Source organism: Scyliorhinus torazame, chromosome 7, assembly GCF_047496885.1.
Source record: "Scyliorhinus torazame isolate Kashiwa2021f chromosome 7, sScyTor2.1, whole genome shotgun sequence".
NCBI classification, from domain to species: domain Eukaryota; kingdom Metazoa; phylum Chordata; class Chondrichthyes; order Carcharhiniformes; family Scyliorhinidae; genus Scyliorhinus; species Scyliorhinus torazame.
Genome location: NC_092713.1, coordinates 68,394,823 through 68,414,329, shown reverse-complemented (window position 1 = coordinate 68,414,329; position 19,507 = coordinate 68,394,823). Strand labels below are relative to the sequence as shown.

Sequence of the window (19,507 nt, the reverse complement as noted above, 5' to 3'; positions counted from 1 at the left end):
AATAAACGGACAAAATCTTGTGTGTCTATTACAGAACCAAACGCTCATCGCTCCCTGCATTTATTTTTAATCCATTTAATTATGTGTGGGCACTGAAACTAGCCCAGTCTCGTCAAATAATTAGATTCTCTGAAGCATTATTTGCACTTGTTTAGCTTACCTAACACTTCTTAAACTTTTAACCCGTGGAGTACAAAAAATTAGTTAAGAGCCGCATGCCTGGCTTTTAAGGGTTAAAACAGAGGCATAAAATATGGAGCCTTTCTCTATTCTAATCCTCCTTCAATGTTTCCACCATTCCATGGGACAGATTCTCGCGCTGTGGAAGGGAACGGATGATCTGTCGGGGACCCAGTTATATTTAGACCCTCTCAGGTTTGACCTCACGCACCAGTGGAAAGGAAGAGGGAGGGAGTGTTTGCCGGTGACATTGACACTTGGGTGGTTTGCCGACTATTGAACGGGGGGGGGGGGGGGGGTGTTAATGGGCGGAGACGGGTTTCTGTCTCCCTCCTCTCAGGGGTGATGGTACACACAGAGGGCGTGTGAGAGTTTGCTAACCCCCTCTCTCTGCCGGCTGGGGGGGCCAGCATGACCATTGTCCCCGGAGGGGGTGACGCTCAGTGGCGCTTTGTTTAGATCCATTACGGTAAAGAGGGGCGGGCGGCAGTGCCGGAGCCGCTTTCGCCGCAGTGTCTTCATTCATTCATTGATTCCTGCAGGTGGAACATTGGTGAGAAGCTGCAACCCCCCCCCTTCCAAAGCTGGGAGAGGCAGAGAGCTTCCTCCCGGTGGGGCAATGTGCAGCCTGCCTGCTGGGCAACGCCGCTAGCCTCTCCATCCGCATTGAAACCCCCGCTCCCAATCTGCCATGGAGGAGAGTGCGGGCGAATTGCTGCCCGATCTGAAAGACTTGGAGAACAAGGTGGGACGGAAGACCCCCGAGGGCTTGCTGCGCTGGCTGCGGGAGGACACGGCTCGGGCAGCCGGGGAGCAGGTGGACAAGCCCGGGGCGAGTGAGGAGCAGGCAGCGCTCTTCTCCGGGCACAGCAAGAGGCTGCCACAGGGGCTGGCCGAGAAGATCCGAGTGCTCCGGCTGGAAATGGTGAGGAGGGGCTGGCTGGCGGGCGCGGGGGGTGAAGTTGGAAAGGTGGCTCCCCCTCGGCGTCTGCAGGTATTTGGAAATGTGGGGAGCCCGCCTGGGAAGTGGGGCTGTGTTTACTGCCGCTGCAAAATGTGTTCACAGGTCGGCGTTTCGAACAAATGGCTATTAAATGGCCAGTCAGGAGCGCTGTCTCTAATCTGTGGAGGTAGGTGCTTCCTCTCCCTCTTGTCTTACGCTGACTGGTTGCCGCTGGCGAACACTTTGAAGCGCCAGCGGATGTCGCCTGGGCAACCTGTACGTTAACCCCTTCATGAATTGCAGGCCTGTTTGTAAATGGCCTCGGATCGACTCTCCTCTGAAACAAATCTCACCGATTAAAACAATCCATCACATTTCCCCTTCTCCTCAGCTCTGGAGAAGAGCAATACAGACGCCGACACGTTTATTCTCCCTCTCCACATATACTGCCAGACCCTGCTGAGCCTTTCCAGCATTTTCTGTTTTTGTTTCAGATTTCCAGCATCCGCACTATTACGATCATCATTATGATCAGAGAAGCTAGCTGCTCTTTTCAGCACAGTGGGCTAAACAGCTGGCTTGTAATGCAGAACAAGGCAGCTGCCCTGGGTTCAATTCCGGTACCGGCCTTCCCGAACAGGCGCTGGAATGTGGTGACTCGGGGCTTTTCACAGTAACTTCATTGAAGCCTACTTGTGATCATAAGCGATTATTATTATTATTTTCCAGGCAACCTACTCACTTTAAAAAAAAATCCAATCCACTTTGCCATCTTACTTTGCCTGAATTTGAGGCAACCTGCCCCCCGGACTGTCTACACTGCTTGGGTGGTGGTCTCTGTATTTGGTCATCCCTGCTGTGTGTGTAAGCGAGGGGAGGGGGAGAGAAAGAGCTGAAAAAAATTGCTGTTTGGTCTTGTTTTGCTTCACTCTGCATTGAATCCTGGATGCAACGTTAGAAAACAATTGCATTAATTGATTCAAAAATGAGCTGATTTTATTTAGCAAATATGTCATTAGTTAATTTTTTGTTGCAACATTGGCTCATTTTATAGCAACATTTGCATAAACACTTCCTTGTTTCCAGACTCCAGACTAAAATTCAACAAATTAATGGTGGTGGCTGATTTAAGGGCAAGGAAGAACAGTGAGTGCTTGTCTAAATGATCTAGATCATACAAATCAGCTTGAAAAATTCATTCATTTCCATATTATGTTGGTGAGGGCAGGATCTCCTGTTTGTCAGTCTCTGCTCAGCCTGCAGACTTTGAAGCTTTAACTACACCCTAATCTATGAGTTAATTTGGCCCATAGACAGAGTACACTGAGAGAAACAGTTCCTGCTCGTACAAGGATCAAGAACGAGAGGGTGCAGATTTAAAGTGATTTGCAAAAGAAGCAAAGGTGATGTGGAAAAAAAAACTTTTTCACAATGAGTGGGTCGGGTCTGGAATGCACTGCCTGGAAGTGTGATGGAGGCAGATTCAATCGGGGTTTCAAGAGGGGGTTAGATTGTTACTTGAATACAAACAATGTTGCGGGGAACAGGAAAAAGGCAGGAGAATGACACCAAGTCCTAATGCTCATTTGGAGAGCCGGTGCAGACAGGCATCATTCTGCACTGTACAGTGACACTCTGGTTTTATTCCGATGTCCATCTTGTCTTTAGAGTCAACTAATGCTCAAGATCAGCAATTTCAGGTGAATGCTGGAACTTGTTTATATTGGTGTCTAAATGTTACTTAAATTTTCTGTGTTTTGAACATTAAAATTACTGATGGCATGTGTTTCGTCTCAAGGGGGACTGCTTTTTTTAGTTTAATCCAAGCTCCCACCCAACATTTCAGATTTAAAACTAACATTATGAATAAGAACATAGAGCAATAGTAGGCAATTTGGCCCCTTGAGTTTGCTCCACTTTTCAGTAAGATCATGATTGATTTTATTGTGGTTTCAACTCACTTTCCTGCCTGCCCACTGGTAATCCTTGACTCCCTTAAAGATCAAAATCTATCTGACTGAACCTTGGCGATATTCAATGACCCAGCATCTGTTGCTCACTGGGGGAAAGACTTCTAAAGATTAACAACCCCTGAGAGATGGAATTCCTTTTCATCTCAACCTTCAATGGGGGACCCCTCATTCTGAAACCGTGTACCCTAGTTCTAGATTTCCCCCATGAGGGAAAACATCTAATGCAAGTATAACCCCCCTTAACTAAGGGGACCAAAACTGTCTGCATTATCTTGGGTGTGGTCTCACCAATGCCAGTTTTTAGAAATGAATGGGCAGCATGATAGCACGGTGGTTAGCACTGTTGTTTCATAGCGCAAGGGAACCGGGTTCGATTCCTGGCTTGGGTCACTGTCTGTGCGGAGTCTGCACGTTCTCCCCATGTCTGCGTGCGCTTCCTCCGGATGCTCCGATTTCCATCCACATGTCCCGAAAGATGTTCTTGTTGGGTGAATTGGACATTCTGAATTCTCCCTCTGTGTACCCGAACAGGTGCCGGAGTGTGGCAACTGGGGGATTTTCACAGTAACTTCATTGCAGTGTTAATGTAGGCCTACTCGTGACACAAATAACGATTATTATTAAATGAATGAATCATTCTCAGATTAGGCTGGTAGTGTTTGATGTAAGATGACAGGCTACTTTTGACTGTAAATAACTTTACAATCTTTCATTATGACAGCTTTATGTCTATTTTACTTTCCTTTTCCATCACTACATAATTTTGTGATTTATCTGCTTTGTAAGAGCGATTTTATTTATGACATAACTAATTGCGTCGGTGAGGGTTTTTTGTAATAAAAGAGGCTATGTGGAATCAGAAATAATGAGTTTTGGAGATTGATCGGTGCAGAAATCACGGTGCAGAAATCATGGGGGTTGCTGAAATGGATTGGGGGAAGGGGCAAGAGTTAAATTAAAGTGTGCCTGTTACCCACTTCCTCCTTTTCCACAAACTGCTTAAAGCTGTCTGGTCACGCTTTAAACAATACAAGTTGGTCCTTGGCTTAATTTTAACCTTGAGCTGTTGGGTGGGTAGATAGTACTAGAAGAAGCATGGGCAATTTGTTTTTTTAATTCCTATGGTCCAGGACAAAATCACACAATGACATCTTGGGCCTTCCTCGTTCTGCAATTCCTCTGTGCTGGACTTGATGATGGCAGTTCTCTCTCTCCTCCTCCTCCTCCCCTCACCCCCCCCCCAAGCATGATTTTAAAATCTGATTAATTGTTTCCTGTGAGCTTCATGGCCTTCTTGGTTGGAAAGCACCATGTTAAAGAGATCAGACAATTTAATATTGTTCCGTTTTGCCTCCCTGCATGGACATATAGTTTGCATTGCTGTGAGTAAAAATTGGCCATTATCTATATATAAATATTTTGAGTACTTTAAGAAAATACAGGATAACATTTTAGATATTGGCCCCACATTTACACCAACTTAATGTATATTTCTAATTGCAATATCTGTTTTGTAACATGCATCATTCTGTTTGGATGTTTGCCGTGTTCAGATGTTAATCACGATACCTATTACTTCCATCAACTAGTGATACGCTAACAACAGTGCAAAATTCATAAATTTACTCTTTAGCATAAACTACATGTTCCTCATAATGCAATCAGTGGTATTTTCTTTGGAAGGAGAGTAATAGAGATGCATTTTGTTATTCATGTTGCATTTGGTAATTTGGAGTTTCCTAACCAAATATGTGAACAGAATACAGGAATAAAAGGTTCATTTACAATATATATTTTCATGTGGGGAAAAAATAATTAATATATTCAGTGGAACATTGTCTTCTCACATTTTCTGGAATCACGTGCAGGTATTACAAACCAAAGTGAAATGATCTGAAATCAAATTATTCAAACAGAATCAAAATTCAGAAAACAAGTTCTCCCAATCACTGCCTGTTAGATAATAAAGAGATGTACAGGAGCTTCCCACAAAGGAGAATGATAAAAGGCACAAGTTTTGCAGGATTTATTTAAGGAGTACAGAGACAGTTATGTATGGGAGATAACGTTCCTGTGACCATAAAATACTTTTTATTTTCCAAGTCGTTTACACACTTAAAATGGTTTCACAGTGTATCTGATGATGTGGAGATTCCGGTGTTGGACTGGGGTGAGCAGTGCTCCGAAAGCTAGTGATTTGAAACAAACCTGTTGGACTTTAACCTGGTGTTGTAAGACTTCTTACAGTGTATCTGATGATACACGTGTCAATTTATCCAAGTAAATGCTGTGATGCAATGCGTAATTATATAGACCTATATGCTAGCGTTGGGTATTGGAGCTGGTGCCAGCCCTAGTCAGGACACCCTAATGGCTTGTGGGGAGGAGGTGTTGTAGATTTCATCATATGTATGGCCTTACTAATACGACAGGGTGCAGATAACCGGTCGGGTGATCTGGCTGTGAATGAGTGACTGGCCTGCAGGAAGGTGTCAGGCATCTCCAGATCTGCTAGCAGCCTGTGCACTACCCAAAATGTTTCTGATTGGTGCGTGTCCTATATGCTTAGACTGCATTTTCTATGTTGGATTGTACGAAGGGGGGGGGGGGGGAGCGGGGGGGAGGTCATTATTTTACTGCATAGAGGGAGAGCTTGAAAGGGGCTGGAGTTCATTTTCCAGATAATAGGCTGGATTCAGAGAGTTGGTTAGCATCCCCATCCATTGCTTAAATAGCCAGCAACACATTTGTTCTTATGGAGTGAGATCAGCACATAAGCAGGAATATGGGTTTGTGGCCACAGTTTTTTCCAAACCTGCTGCCAGGGTTGGATGAAATGTATTGCATTTGGGTAATGTGAGATTCTGTTGTATCGATAAGCAGCTCCCAAGAGGGAGAGCTTGCATTGGATTCTAGCATCCTAAGTGCAATGACAGGCATGATAGTGGTAGTCATGGTACTGGGTGATATAAAACTTGCTGACTCGTCCATGCTGAAAACTATTCCACTGCACTCTGATGAATGCCCTACCGGAATTAAATTGATCACAACTGTGGTGATATGCATCACTGTAAATATACAAGGGGTTAATGCAAATACACTATAACTAAATAAACACTAGAGGGAGCACCAGAGACATCATGACACACAGACATTCAACCAATAGGTCAGTAAGATAGGACACAACTAATGGGCAGTCAAGACACCCAGAGGTGACATGACCACAAGGGGGCTACCCATATAAAAGGACAGGGCACACATGCTCTTTCTCTTTCCATAGGCAACACTCAGAGAGACAGGGGCAGATCACAGCATCACACCCACCGCATGGATTAGAGCAGACTGGTTAGTTAGATTGAGTTACTATAGCAAGATCAGCAGGAGAGTTGAACTCAAGTAGGAGAATTGTTAACTGTTCAATAAATGTGTTTTTGTGAGGGCCACGAAGAATCCAGCATGAGTTTTAAGGATACAAAGAAATAACATTTATTTACAATAACATATATATACAACAGCAGCAGCAACTTTGCTTGCTGCTCACTCCTTCCTGGCTAGTTCCAAACTGGCCAGCTTTATTTATACAGGGAGTCTGCTAATGATTTATCCGCCCCCCCCCCCCTCCCCCCCATTGGGGAAGCTCATACGCCCACAGGATTGTGGGATTGTCATTAGCCCCCAGCCAATGGTAAGTGGGCAGGTTATAACATGTGTTAAACCTATCTCCAAGTCTGAACCTTCCTTTGTCAGAGTATACATCAAGGAAGCATCTTCTGCTACATGAAGAAGCATAACACAACAACAACGTTATGTTAAAAGGCCTCAATGCTTGTGTGCCAAACAAGTTCGTATCCATCACCACCCCCTGGCCACCTGCTCAACTGAGATTACAGTTTGCTGGCAGATTCCTAGGCAGGGTATAATATAGAAACAATGTAACCCTCAATTACAGACGGACTCACTGGTCAAACAAGCTGTTAAAATGGTCCAGTTTTCTTCCACTCAAAAGCAACAAGTTGCTAAATCATGAATTTATGATCTTGCAACCTCTGTGTTCTGAGAGCTGTTTCCTTTATACAGTTTAATGGTCAGAGCAGTAACAGCTTCTTAAATCATTATTATTTAATGCATATGCAGGCAGTGTTTGATGCCAAATGTTGCCAAATGCCCAGGTCAAGGCTTAATTTTTGACATTAAAATTTGGTCATTCCTCAGACCCAAGTTGTTGGAAAATTATTGTCAAGGATATTTTTCTCTGCTCCTCTATCTGTATATTTTTGGATGTAGGTATATGCAATGTCAGTGATGTAAAATAAAATGTAAATGTTGCCACAGTCCCAGAGGACCATAGGCTGCTATCCCCTTTGAGAGCTGACTGGTGGTGATTTAACCTGAGGGTCACCACCTCAGGCGAGAGGGGCAAGATTGAGAAGGCGGGGCCTTCACGAATAACCTAAGCTGATATAGGAATTGAACCCGCGGTGTTGGTGTCACTCCGCATCACAAACCACCCATCCGTGGAACCATAGTAATACTTGAGTTCTGCTGCATGGGAGGAAAGTATGCACAACTCCAAAGAAAACCAACTTGTGCTTTCTTCTCCATCCCTTAGCTGGTGGTCATGATCTGCTGTGAAGCTGAGCCAATAATAAACCCATAGCCTAAGGTGCTGAGTTAAGTTGATCTCAGCCAGGCCAGTCGTGGCAAGTTAAAATTGGCCTGAACTTCACAAGGGTAAGAAGGACAAAAAAAAACAACCCGTGATCTTATGGTCCAATAATCTACCATTGCTCATGTGTAATTGGCCCAATAATCTACCATTGCTCATGTGTAATTGGCCCAATAACCTACCATTGCTCATGTGTAATTGGCCATCTGAATTCGCTGTTGGAGAGTGGCTGGCGTCAGTGAAACTAGCTTGTTATGTTCTGGTCTTCTTCAAAAAGGAAAGATAATTTTTTATCAGCAGACTAGAGATTTCATATATTTCACTTCTGTGAATTTGTGGAGTGCGATCCAACGGCTTATTTCAAAATGCCATTGTTCCTTTCACAAGTGTTGGAATAATTCATGTTTCAGATTTAGTGACTGCTGAACATATTTCAGAAGACGTTTGCCACTTGGTGGAGCTACCTCCTATACCATTTGTGACAAATGCGTATTAAATGTGTACTCTGAATAGTGTGAAACAAGGATGTGTGTGGGCCCAGTTCCATTCATACTGCAACACAAAGAAAAAGCATTTATGTACCAGGTTGAAATGTCCCAAGGTGCTTCACCGAAGTTTTATCAAACAAAATATAACAGAGTTACATGAGCAGAGATTAAGGCAGATGATCAAATGCTTGGGTGAGCTTAGGTTTTAAGGAGGAACACAAAGTAGAGAGGAGAGTTTCGGGAGGGAATTCCAGAGTTCAGGGCCTTGGCAGCTGTAGGCGTGGCCACTATTGATGGAGCGATTTCAAAATTGGAATGTGCTGGAGAGCAGAACTGGAGGGGCACTTCTATTTTGGAGGGTCGTAGCACTGAAGAGGGTTATGAATGTACAGAAGGGCGAGGCCATGGAGGAGAGTTTGAGGTATGGCTTAAAGTGGGAACCAATGTAGGGTAAGTGAGAACATGAGTGATGGCTAAATGGGACACTGGAATGTCCAGAAAGACATAGTCGTATTATCTGAAAAGACAAGGGGCGGGATTCTCCCAATGGGAGTCTAAGTGCTGGTGCCGGAGTAAAAACCGGAGTGTTTCACTCCGGCGTCGCCGCCCATTCCCAGACCCCTATTCTGGGGCCTCCGTGGGGCTGGCAGGGGCGTGGTGCGATTTGCGGGGGCGGTTTCGGTGCGGCGTGGGAGACCTGGCGCCGCGTAAAAGACGCGGCGCCTTGGGTCCCGCGCATACGCTAGTTGGGCAGGCGCCAACTAGCGCATGCACTGTGGCCGTCCTCCCCCAGGCGCCCCGCACAACAATGGTACAGGGCTATAACCATGCCGGCGGAGAAAATGAGGCCCGCCGACAGAGAGGCCGGCCCCCCGATGGGTGGGCCCCCATTGGAGTCCGCCCCCCCCACGGGCCGCTCCCCGATTGTTCCCGCAGAGTTCCCGCCAGCAGCGACCAGGGTGAACGGCGCCGGCGGGACTCTGTCGTATCGGAGCGGCCGCTCGGCCCATCCGGACCGGAGAATTGGTGGCCCTGCCGGTTCCCGCGGCTGGCGCCGTGCCAAATGTGCCGCTGCAAATGGCGCCGATTCTCCGCACCTCGGAGAATTGCACGCCGGTGTCGGGGCGTTGTGTCATGGTTGCTCCGATTCTCCGGCCCGGCACGGGGCTCGGAGAATCGTGCCCAACAGTGAGGCTTCAATCATAAGTGCTCTGTTCCATTGGTTTGGATATGTTATTAGAATGGACAGCCAGTAGTTACAGAAATAGGCACTATATGAAGAAGCTCTGCTAGCAAAACCCGACCACAATGTTACACATTGAAGATTGACAAAGTAGTGCAACATGGCCTTGGGGAGACCCTGACCACTGCCAGACAGCAGAGGCTTGAAGAAATGTGTGCAATATTACTGTGGCTGCAAGAGTTAGGTGGATCAACAGGGATCCCATAGGAACATACATTTTCTACAAGTGGCACATATGCATGTTCCATATTGGCCTGAATAGTTATCAACACACCTGCTTACCATTATCTTCTCTACTCACTTCATTGTTGGCACCATTTTTATGTACAAGAGACCGAACACCATAATCATTGGAGAAGATATGGGTATGGTGGCCAAGCTTTATGGACATGGGTTTGTGACATTTTCCAGTAAGGGGCCTTTTTGACATTAATTAATTTATCAGGTAGAGGAAAGGATTGCAAAGATGATGCTGGATAGGAGCAAAAGCAACAGATTAGTTGTTATGGGAGACTTTAACTTTCCAAATATTGACTGGAAACACTATAGTTCGAGTACTTTAGATGGGTCCGTTTTTGTCCAATGTGTGCAGGAGGGTTTCCTGACACAGTATGTAGATCGGCCAACGAGAGGCGAGGCCTTATTGGATTTGGTACTGGGTAATGAACCAGGACAGGTGTTAGATTTGGAGGTAGGTGAGCACTTTGGTGATAGTGACCACAATTCGATTACGTTTAATTTAGTGATGGAAAGGGATAGGTATATACTGCAGGGCAAGAGTTACATCTGGGGGAAAGGCAATTATGATGCGATGAGGCAAGACTTAGGATGCATCGGATGGAGAGGAAAACTGCAGGGGATGGGCGCAATGGAAATGTGGAGCTTGTTCAAGGAACAGCTACTGCGTGTCCTTGATAATTATGTACCTGTCAGGCAGGGAGGAAGTGGTTGAGTGAGGGAACCGTGGTTTACTAAAGTAGTTGAAACACTTGTCAAGAGGAAGAAGGAGGCTTATGTAAAGATGAGACATGAAGATTCAGTTAGGGTGCTCGAGAATTACAAGTTAGCTAGGAAGGACCTAAAAAGAGAGCTAAGAAGAGCCAGGAAGGGACATGAGAAGTCTTTGGCAGGTAGGATCAAGGATAACCCTAAAGCTTTCTACAGATATGTCAGGAATAAAAGAATGACTAGGGTAAGAGTAGGGCCAGTCAAGGAAGTTGTGCGTGGAGTCCAAGGAGATGGGAGAGGTGCTAAATGAATATTTTTCGTCAGTATTCACACAGGAAAAACACAATGTTGTCGAGGAGAATACTGAGATTCAGGCTACTAGACTAGAAGGGCTTGAGGTTCGTAAGGAGGAGGTGTTAGCAATTCTGGAAAGTGTGAAAATAGCTAAGTCCCCTGGGCCGAATGGGATTTATCCTAGGATTCTCTGGGACGCTAGGGAGGAGATTGCTGAGCCTTTGGCTTTGATCTTTAAGTCATCTTTGTCTACAGGAATAGTGCCAGAAGACTGGAGGATAGCAAATGTTGTCCCCTTGTTCAAGAAGGGGAGTAGAGACAACCCCGGTAACTATAGACCAGTGAGCCTTACTTCTGTTGTGTGCAAAGTCTTGGAAAGGTTTATAAGAGATAGAATGTATAATCATCTGGAAAGGAATAATTTGATTAGAGATAGTCAACATGGTTTTGTGAAGGGTAGGTCGTGCCTCACACACCTTATTGAGTTCTTTGAGAAGGTGACCAAACAGGTGGATGAGGGTAATGCAGTTGATGTGGTGTATATGGATTTCAGTAAAGCGTTTGATAAGGTTCCCCACGGTAGGCTACTGCAGAAAATGCGGAGGCATGGGATTCAGGGTGATTTAGCAGTTTAGATCAGAAATTGGCTAGCTGGATGAAGACAAAGGGTGGTGGTTGATGGGAAATGTTCAGACTGGAGTCCAGTTACTAGTGGTGTACCACAAGGATCTGTTTTGGGGCCACTGCTGTTAGTCATTTTTATAAATGACCTGGAGGAGGGCGTAGAAGGATGGGTGAGTAAATTTGCAGATGACACTAAAGTCGGTGGAGTTGTGGACAGTGCGGAAGGATGTTACAAGGTACAGAGAAATATAGATAAGCTGCAGCGCTGGGCTGAGAGGTGGCAAATGGAGTTTAATGCAGAAAAGTGTGAGGTGATTCATTTTGGAAGGGATAACAGGAAGACTGAGTACTGGGCTAATGGTAAGATTCTTGGTAATGTACATAGATCCCTGAAAGTTGCCACCCAGGTTGAGAGGGTTGTTAAGAAGGCGTACGGTGTGTTAGCTTTTATTGGTAGAGGGATTGAGTTTCGGAGCCATGAAGCCATGTTGCAGCTGTACAAAACTTTGGTGCGGCCGCATTTGGAGTATTGCGTGCAATTCTGGTCGCCGCATTACAGGAAGGATGTGGAAGCATTGGAAAGGGTGCAGAGGAGATTTACCAGAATGTTGCCTGGTATGGAGGGAAGATCTTATGAGGGAAGGCTGAGGGACTTGAGGCTGTTTTCGTTCGAGAAAAGAAGGTTAAGAGGTGACTTAATTGAGGCATACAAGATGATCAGATGATTAGATAGGGTGGACAGTGAGAGCCTTTTTCCTCGGATGGTGATGTCTAGCACGAGGGTGTTTTGTTATGTTTCCTTTGTAACCGTTGTAACAGTTGTATCCTTTGCGATGCTATAATAGAAGTGATATGAATGGGAGAATTCTAGATAATGCCTTAACGTCTGCTCCAAAATATCCCCAACTGACCAAGAATCAGCCTAATGTTGAGCCATAATGTCATGGGGATGTAAAGGGGGAGCAAAATCAAGTAAACCCTGTTATTTTTGTTACTTTTGCAACAGTAAAATAGGGCAGCTATACTGTTTTTTTTTTTTTAAAAAGCAGCATTTTAACTTTTTAAATCTAGGGAGAGGAAAATGTGGCCTGAAAGTAAAGGATTTGTGGCTTGTACAAGAATTGTCCCTGTGTTGCATTTGTCAAGGAAGGTCGAGACGTGTAAATAACTTCAACTCATTTATTTACACTATGTACACTTTTATAACTTGAGTTCGACACTACTGCTAATCCTATTGTAGCTACCTAAACTGACTAACCAGCTGCTGTCTTCCACGTGGTGGGTGTGATAATGAATCAACCCTGTGCCTCTCCTCACTGACTGTCTCCACTGGCCAAAGGGGCTGATCATGTATGTGGTGTCCTTTATGTATCGGTTGGTGAAATGCCCCCCTGTGGTCGTGTCACCTCCTTGTGTATCGTGAATGTCCATTGGTCGCCTCCCATCTAACTTATCTATTGGTTGAGTGTGTGTGTGTGATGTTTCTGGTGCTCCCTCTAGTGTCTGTCTAACTTACATGTATTTACAGTGATGCACATCACCACAGAGGGGACATAGCTTTAAATTGAGGGGAGATAGAGATAGGACAGATGTCAGAGGTAGGTTCTTTACTCGGAGAGTAGTAAGGGCGTGGAATGCCCTACCTGCAACAGTAGTGGACTCGCCAACACTAAGGGCATTCAAATGGTCATTGGATAGACATATGGACGATAAGGAAATAGTGTAGAGGTTCTTTAGAGTGGTTTCACAGGTCGGCGCAACATCGAGGGCCGAAGGGCCTGTACTACGCTGTTATGTTCTATGTCTGTGTTTCAGTTCTAAAGTTCAAGCGCTGGATTTTACCACAATGGCGGATGAAATCCTTGAGTGGCCATTAATTGATCACTTAAGGGCTTCAATAGGATTGAGGGCAGGAGGGCTGCTCAATCCTCTCTGCCGCTCGTATAATTTCAGATGGATTTGGGGGACGGCGGCTTGGCAGCGGGAGTCCGGTTGGATTTTACCTAGCCCTTCTGCCTTCAAAACTGCTGGTGAGGCAGTGAAAAGGCCAATCTGTGATGGGGGTATTGCAGTTCAGTGTTTATATTATTGGGTTAGTAATCCAGAGCCCTGAACTAATGGTCTAAAATGTGAATTCAAGCTCCAAAATGGCAGTTGGAGAATGAAATTGTTTTCAAATCTGGAATTTTTAAAACACTGACCAGGGTCTTGTGGTCTTTTTAAGAACAAGGGGAGATTGGAAAGAGACTATCTGAGGGACCTAAGCAAAGAACCATCTTAAATGTTGGTGAAATAAAGTCTTTCCACATTGCCCTCCTTAAAAGTGTTTTTTAGGATATTTCAGGTAGCAGAAACTAATTTCTGTACATCGCCTGGTCTCCTGCGTTGGCATTGATCTCCCTAAAGTAATTATAACTGTCAGATCAGTGGCAAGCAGTCATTTTGAGCCTTAAATTAAAATGCTGATCAATTTCAAAACTGAACTAATGTCATTAAAACTAGAGGAGTGTTCTCTTTTGTAAATGTTGGCTATTTGAAGCTTTACATTTTCTTTATAATCCTTGATCACCATCAGAAATGCACGTGCAGTCAGTTGAATGAGCGATTTATTTTCTAAGCAGAATAACACACTAACAGTTGGTGTTCTCGTGCAGAGAACTTGCCTCAGGTTTCTGATCTCCACTGTACTGCCTGGGAGAGGAGAAGCAGTGAGCAAAGGTTAGTTACATTCCTCACGGATGGAAGGAAAATTGAGGATTAATAATTTCTAATGACCTGCTCTAGAATAACATTTTTAAACCTGGGAGTGATTGAGGTGATGTGGGAAGACAAATGGGGAGAAAATATTTGGAATACTTTCCCCCTTTGAATGGTCCTCGGGGTTGAATTATACCAGGCATCAATGTGTGTAAAGGGTCTTTGAGCAACCTTGAAGCTATTGGTTATAAAGAGTCCTGGGACACTGAGAGGAAAACATTTACTATTCATGGTATTAAAGGGATTAAGGGTTATAGTGTTCGGGCCGGAAAGTGGAGCTGAGTCCACAAAAGATCAGCCATGATCTCATTGAATGGTGGAGCAGGCTCGAAGGGCCAGATGGCCTACTGCTGCTCCTAGTTCTTATGTTCTTATCCTTGGAGATAACCTGAAATTTTAAAAAAGTATAAATTAAATTGGTCTAAAAATATTGTTTTTTGAAAAAAAGTTTCTGCAGGCAGTAAAATGTTGACGCTGTTGTGATTTCCCCTGTAATTGTCCATTTTTATCACTAGGCATATCTTCGGGCGATTGATATAAAGATAATGCACCAGTTGATGGCTGTTAATGAAGGGATTGAGGCAGTGAAGTGGATTCTTGAAGAAAAGGGCACTCTTGCGAGCAGATGTAGCAGCCTGACCAGCAGCATGTACAGCCTTGTGGAGAGTCAGGAGACCTCGAGGAGAGGGAGTTGGAACAGTCTGCAGGATCCAAATGATAAACTGGATGGCATTTCCATTGGAAGTTTTTTGGATACTCTGGCTGATGATATGGATGAGTATTGTCAGACCACCATAGATCCTTTGTCTTCTACCCCCTCAAGCCAAGGAGGTCCCTTCACCACAATGGAGAAAGAGATATATCCCATTGAGACACACTGTCAACAAAACAAGATGGCTAATGGCTTTTTGGAAAAGCAAGGAAACAATGTTGCTGATTGCAGTGTGGAAAGTAACTATTCCCATGATAAACTAGGCAAAGATGTTGCAAAACTGAAGACTCAGAAAAATGGGAAAGTAGATTATGATGATTGTAAACTAAATAAAATGCATATTGAGTATGATTCCCACTGGCACTGGGTTCAGTCACAAGATGATGTAACATTTCTGTGAGGAAGTAGGGTTGAAGCTTATTGATCAATGCAGTGGTACTCAACCTACCCGTGATCAGAACCATTACAGCACCTGAATTAATGTTATTAACTCTACAGTAATATTCACTTATAATTTTTAGTAAATGTAGGTGATTGGAGCTTTGGGGTTTCTTTTCAATCCTCGATCAAGAATCATTTTTAGCAGTCAACGAACGTGCAAGTTTCAAAAGACATTCGCTATTCAAATAGGTTATTCTGCTCTGTTTCATTTCAGTGATGTGTGCCAGTGGCAGAACACTTACTTTGGCTGCGTTTCTTTTTATTGCAGACACAAAACAACCAAATTCAAAAGTATGGGTGGTCAGTATGGCAAAATATAGAAAAACAATTTGGAGGTTCTCTTCTAATGAAAGCCAAATATTTCAAGTCTCTGAGCAGAGAACAGCCTGAGAGATTTGGCAGTTTTTTAAAAGTGTGAGAACACCAATTGGATTTTGAACACTTGAGACTACATTTAGATTGGAATCACAATTGGTGCACATAGTTAGCTTGTAACTGTGCTCTATGATTGTGGTGTAAATACAGCCTTAATCAGGAGTTCCAGCACAACCTGACATTGGAACAAAGCACAATTAGGTTAGGCCACAACTCTGGAATTTTATCTCACAATAGAAGCTATTTCACACCAACTGTCTAAATTAATTCTAGATCATAAAGCAAGCTGTTTCTATTATAACATTTATAATTCTAAGATGTATTTTGGTGAATGTGACCATTAGTGAGGAATAAAAATCTGCATTGTGGCTCTGACCAGCCGACTCTGATTGAGATACAGGTTGAGTACCACTTTCTGATGTATAGGATCAGCATGATCTCATGGTGGGTGATATTATTGAATGCCAGATCAATAATCGTATTGTTTTCTACCTATTCAAATAATTAGGAAGCATGATAATCATAGTATAACTATAATATTGATTGGATGTACTTTCCTTTGCAATACTAGTGTATCTCTGAGGTCTTGGCCTACCTGATGAATGATTACAATTTTGTACATGGATGTAAGCGCTTAATTAGTAATATCCATCAGTGATCCGGGAAGAGAAACATTCCCAAGGTTCAGTGGGTTTAAATATCTGTGTAAACTTAAAATATTTGAGCTATTCTTGTAAAGTTGTTCCTTTCTTGTCCGAATAGTTCAAGCTGCTGTTTTTTGGGGGGGCTTGCGTGCTGCAAGAGTCCTGTTTTTTGTCACTACTTGGCTTTCTCACCTGGAGTATTTTTGTGTACATACTCACCTCTTCTGATTTGGTTGGAAGTACAATTTTGGTTCATATTCAAATGACAAGTAAATAAGTTAACCTCTCTCTCCATGGCCAGGAAACATTTTCTCAAATGTAATTTGAATCGACAGATATATGTTTTCCCTTCATGAGGACATGAGGTTAGAAAGATCATGAAGGTATTTTATTTTTAATCCATTGAAAGATAGACATCAAACCTCTGGATTATTCTTGAATTTCTGCACATTGCAGATACAACCCACCTTTTAAGTAGGTATTCCAAAACTTTCACCGTTTTGAGATCTGATGCAGATTTCTTTTAATAAAAACAGATGGTTGACTTCAGTCAGGTACAAAACTTCTTTTCCCCCCCCCCAGTTGATGTTGAATGATAAATTTTTGGAAACGACAGAGATGTGCTATTGTTTAAAAATAGCTGGTGTTCCATAATACTGGAGTTGCTGTTTGACCTGGTTTATTCAAATTCTTGAATACTGAATTTTATTAGAGTGCAAATCACTCTGATATCCATTCACAAATGTGCCGAAGAATGACAATTACATAAATGCAGTATATTTTGTTTGTGAAAAAAGCGTTGCTCAAAAACCGAGCAATTTGCATTACCGTTTGCATATAAACAAGAACACACAGCATTCAAACTGCTTACAAACTGACACTCAATGTTGTGACTAAACTGGATGGCTGGTGCTGGATAGAGGAAAAGAAAATATTTTTATTGCTTTGGCTTGATTGCTGAACCCTTTTTGATATCCCCAAATTTAAACATAATAAGGGACCAATTCAGAGCGTGACGGTCATCTTGGGTTGCAGGTGGACGCAAGACAGCAAGATGAAAAGCGTATGCATCAATTACACTAAATCAGTCAAATAGGTATTTAAAAGGAATCTTCCAGTTGATTTCATTTGGATTCAATGTGTAGGATTCTTTTTGAGTATCCACTGTGCTTATAGTGGAAGTTGGGAAATGAAGAATGAACGTTTGGCTTAATGATTTATGGATAAACCAGGTCTAACTCTATTGTTTTATGCTGTACTTCAAATGATTATTCTATTGTCAGAGTTATTGATATATCTGCTGAAGTATAAAGGTTTAAAACAAAGCTCAAGGGCGATTGAAGTGCCTGCCAAACTTTAATGAAAGCAGGAAAAGAAACATTCTTCAGCAAAGCAACACAATGCACTAAAGTCTTAAAGAATGGTGGTTGCCAAACCATGAACATCTCTATTTGTGTGTAACATGTACATGTGTATAATATGATGTGTCTGGGTATTGTATAAATTGCCAAATTGAACCTGTTCAGTGATAAATCCTGTGTATTTGTAACTTGCTGTCCCATTCTAACTGAACTAAGATTTGCAGTAAGCTGTTTTCATTCTATTTAATACATTCCATGGTTCCCCAGTTTATATTTTACTATAAAACTCAAAAGCTTAGTTTTATGAATAAAATATAATCCATGTGATAATATACTTGTGAATGTTACAGATATCTGAAGAATTACAAATCAATGCAGTAATAGCAATATTAAATCCTTCTATTTACAAAGTGAGATCTTGTGTAAGTAATTTGAATAATGTCTGGTCAAACATTACTAAAATCAAACTCATTATTTATGCTTTGCCTGTTTAATTTGACTAGTGTCTTTGCCATTAGCTACTTAACCTTTTATGATGCCAGAGGCTTCTTTTTAAATGTATCTTTAAAATTCTAATGTAACTCAACCAGTAGATTTTTCATTTATTTAATGATCGATGTGACCTAGCACAATGGGACCTTTCTGTTTTATATATTTGCCTTGTGGGGATACCTTTTGTGAACTACCATTGACCTTTTAGCAGGTTCCAGTTTTCATCTTGTCTAATGTATAGATTTTGTAGATATTTTGAAACTCTTTATATCGATTTCCTGGCATTTGCATACCAATTTATTTGCTATTTCCTGACATTTTATTCCACAAAGAGGATTTTGACTTGTGCGTCGTACACCGGAAACTATTGTAAGCTTAAATTAATTAGCAATACATTCCTATTTTACTTAAGGGGAATTTGTGCTTCAATTTTTAATTACAATATAAGTTTCCCCCATTGCTGTCCTTCTCTACTCTTCAATCAAAAATAGAGATTCAAAAGGCATTTATTGTCATCTGGCACCCCGTCCACTGGAAGATACAGGTTTAAATTTTGCCAAAGGATCAATAACAGCAGACTGCAATTTATAAATAAGACAGGAAATGAACTGTCAATATTCTACAAGATGAATTCCACTGAATCTTGTCCAAGGGTGGGATACTGCCGTTGCCTTTTGAAGGCTACAATTGCCCTAATGTACCCACCATTCAGCCAATCCATGGTATCACTCACAACATCAGTTACAGTAGTCACAGATGTATAAAAGAACTGATGGATGCTATATGTTTGGCAAAGTGATTTCAACTCTGTGCAGAGAAACTGCTGGCCAAAAGAACTAATTTTGTTAAATGGCTTAAAATTAAAATATTCAAATACATAACACACTAACTAATGTTTACTGCTACAAAATGGGGAACAAGTGGTAGGACCACAGCATCGTTGTTAGCACTTGTTTTCACAAAAAATCAAGATGTAATGGGGAAAGATTGGCAATATTTGGCAGGCGATGGTTAATGCTACTGGGTAAAAATGCACAATCAGAAACAAATGGAACTTGTAAGATGTTTTGGATCAGGTATGAATTGGACGCATTGCTATTGACCTTGATTTGATTCCTTTCTTGTTACATATTCTTAATATATAAAGGAAAAATGGTCCTTTAATTGCATCAAATCTACTTCTACAATCGAACCATGCATGATGTAAGTCCTTTTGAATGCCTTTCAAATTTATTAGCTGCAAAAGATGAAACCACAAAGGAAGACTGAGAAAAATCCAAAATTCCTTTCCATCTCTAGAGGTTAGTGAAGCAGAATATGGATCTCAACTCTGCAATGTGTATTATTTGTGACCTGATTAGTTGCA

At 42.5% G+C, this 19,507-nt stretch overlaps 1 protein-coding gene across 1 annotated transcript; it reads left to right on the top strand.

Annotated features, from left to right (window-relative positions):
• The first annotated feature begins 506 nt into the window (after nucleotides 1–506).
• Nucleotides 507–18,125, top strand: lurap1 (leucine rich adaptor protein 1). The gene is made up of 2 exons (XM_072510849.1): nucleotides 507–1,105; nucleotides 14,632–18,125. The coding sequence occupies exons 1-2, from the start codon at nucleotides 872–874 to the stop codon at nucleotides 15,226–15,228; spliced, it is 831 nt and encodes a 276-aa protein (XP_072366950.1). The 5' UTR covers nucleotides 507–871; the 3' UTR covers nucleotides 15,229–18,125.
• The last annotated feature ends 1,382 nt before the right edge of the window (nucleotides 18,126–19,507 follow it).